This window comes from Sinocyclocheilus rhinocerous, unplaced genomic scaffold (genome assembly GCF_001515625.1).
Source record: "Sinocyclocheilus rhinocerous isolate Xijiao unplaced genomic scaffold, SAMN03320098_v1.1 scaffold40, whole genome shotgun sequence".
Classification (NCBI taxonomy): domain Eukaryota; kingdom Metazoa; phylum Chordata; class Actinopteri; order Cypriniformes; family Cyprinidae; genus Sinocyclocheilus; species Sinocyclocheilus rhinocerous.
In genome coordinates this window covers 498873-501576 of record NW_015624837.1, presented here as the reverse complement: position 1 = coordinate 501576, position 2704 = coordinate 498873, and the positions used below count along the sequence as shown (strand labels likewise).

General features: G+C 32.6%; 1 protein-coding gene across 2 annotated transcripts in view; it reads right to left on the bottom strand.

Moving 5' to 3' along the window:
- Positions 1-975: 975 nt before the first annotated feature.
- Positions 976-2704, bottom strand: part of LOC107746324 (aquaporin-4-like) — a 10155-nt gene continuing 8426 nt past the window's right edge. For both annotated transcript variants that reach the window (XM_016560484.1, XM_016560477.1), the window contains exon 5: positions 976-1855. In XM_016560484.1, the coding sequence (XP_016415970.1) occupies positions 1583-1855 (273 nt within the window). In that variant the 3' untranslated portion in view covers positions 976-1582. The remainder of the gene's footprint in view (positions 1856-2704) is intronic.

Sequence of the window (2704 nt, the reverse complement as noted above, 5' to 3'; positions counted from 1 at the left end):
TTTAATAATTATATTTAACAGAAATTTCCATTAACCATTTTATGATTTTTTTAAAGGTCTTAACATAAAAAAATATCAAAATTATTCAAACAAAAATTCCAGAATTTGCATGACCACATACACGTACAAACTCGTGCTCCAGGAAGTGAAAGAAATGGAGAGTTATAAAAGTGAAAAAGGCCAGCAGAAGGAGAATGACTTCGCAAACTGCATGTCTACTGCATTCTACAAGAGTCTTGGTTTGATCACTCACCAGAGAGAAGAGCTAAACACTCCCTGAAACAATATCAGCAGAAATCTGGCGTTTTACACCAACAGATAAACAAATGTGCTTCAGTATTGTTGGAGTTTCTGGGTAACGACGCAATTTAAGGATGTGCTGCCCTCTGCTGGTAAAGAGATGTAAACGCAAGCAAGAATTATAGAAGCTTTTTAAAAAAATATATTTTAGCTCTTGAAGGTGAAATGGGCATAAGAAATTCCAGCTATTTTTAATATAATATAATATAATTTTATGGATCAAACACATTAGTTAAATAAAAAGCCTATAATAACATACTTTTATAACAAGTTGGCTATTAATATTAAAGAACTGAGACTGTGATTATGCTTGATTGTGACAAGTATCAAACAAAATAAATACGTCTGAACACTTAAAAGAAAAATGAATCTCAAACATTTCACTAGTAACATTTTTTTCATTGATTACATGTTTTCTCAACAATATGAGAATAAGGTGGAAGGACACAATATGTGCGATTGATGTGATATGATGTAAATCATAGGTGGACAAATCATGCATTTTGGGATATATATAATAAATAATCATCCAGGGTTGCAATTGTACAGATGTTTGATAGAAACATACAAAGACATAACATTATAAAATATGAAATATAAAAATACTCAATACAACATTGGATTTAAAAGGGGAAAAAGTTATATAATAAAAATTATAAGCGGACAAATCATGCATTGTTGGCTCAAATAGAAAATAAAACTCATTCAGGGGTTGCACTTGTACATATATCTGACAGTAACATTCAAAGACATAACATTAATAATCTTAAAGAAAGAAAAAAACTAAATAAAAATACTCTAAACAACATTAGATTTAAAAGGGAGAACATGAGGACAGAAAGGGTTAATTCATACAGAGTGCACTGAGAAGGAAAATGATCTGCATTACTATGGTGATGATTTAATCTCAACCCTGATTGCCAGGTAATAACCCATAGACCAAACAAAAGCGTTACATTTGCTTAGATGTGAGAATCCCATTTAGTTATTGATTCAGTAGTTGATGAGGTGCATCTGCTAAAGGATGTTCAGTGACTGACTAAAATCTTCAAAGTGGATTCTATTGGATACGAGGTCTATGGCCTGTGACTGGCATACAAGGAAGAGCGTTTTAAGCGAGACCATTAGGTGGTTCGTAGCTCATTCTTAAAGTCAAGTGTTGTGAGTCATTCAGTAGAGGCTCTGTACACAAAAGCACAGTGTGACTCTAGATCAGATCCGTCTCTTTGAGCTCATTAATGTTGTAAGTGTTGTGCTGTTCCTCCTCAGTGCCTCTCACTAGTCATACAGACGACAGCACCTCTCCAGCCAACTCCCTCTCCTTCTTCTCTGCCCGCTCCAGGTCCAGCACTCTGATCGCTGCCTGCTTGGCCATGAGCTGAGCTTGATCGCTGGGGTACGAATCTGTGTCCACCACCCGGTACGGGTCGATTTGGAAGGGGCTCTTGGAGAGGACGTCAGCATAGCGGCGCTTCAGGTCAGGGTTGGGACAGAATAGATATTCGTACACAGCTGCAGCCAGGATGCCCCCTATTAAAGGGCCCACCCAGTACACCTAAAAGAGAGAGAAAGAAAAACAAAACTGAGGTCCAAAACTGAGACCACATTGAAATTTGTGAATTCATTTCATTTAAATAGAAAAAATGTAAACAAAGAAATGTCATGATGTAAATTTTATAAAAATAGTTCAGAATCTGCACCAATATATAACTAAGATTTATTTTCATGAATTTCTTTTAATTTCTGTAATTCATTATTATTAATTAAATATTTATATTAATTAAATGAATAATTATTAAACCTTTTACTCAAACTGTTTTAGTATTTTGAAAAAAAAATCAAGAAATGTTAATAACAAATATTTCAGATTTTGCACTAGTATATAATATTTAAGATTCCTTAGAATAATTTAATTTAATTTAATAATTTATTCATTCATTCATTATAATTTTCACTGAAATTGTAAGTTTTAGGATTTAGAAAAAAAATATGAAAAACAAAGTAATGCTATTAGGCAAAAATAAATATATAATATTCAAGATTTTCTAAATTAATTTATTTTAATTCAATTTCAATTAAATAATTAAAAATTTCACTCAAATTATTACGGTATTATTATAATTTTGCAATGAAAAATTTATTTAAAGGGGTCATATGATGCTGCTAAAAAGAACATTATTTTGTGTATTTGGTGTAATGAAATGTGTTTATGCGGTTTAAAGTTAAAAAAACACATTATTTTCCACATACTGTACATTATTGTTTCTCCTCTATGCCCCGCCTTTTTGAAACGCGTCGATTTTTACAAAACTCATCGGTCTGAAAAGCGAGGTGTGCTCTGATTGGCCAACTATCCAGTGCGTTGTGATTGGCCGAATACCTCAAGCATGAGACAGAAATGTTA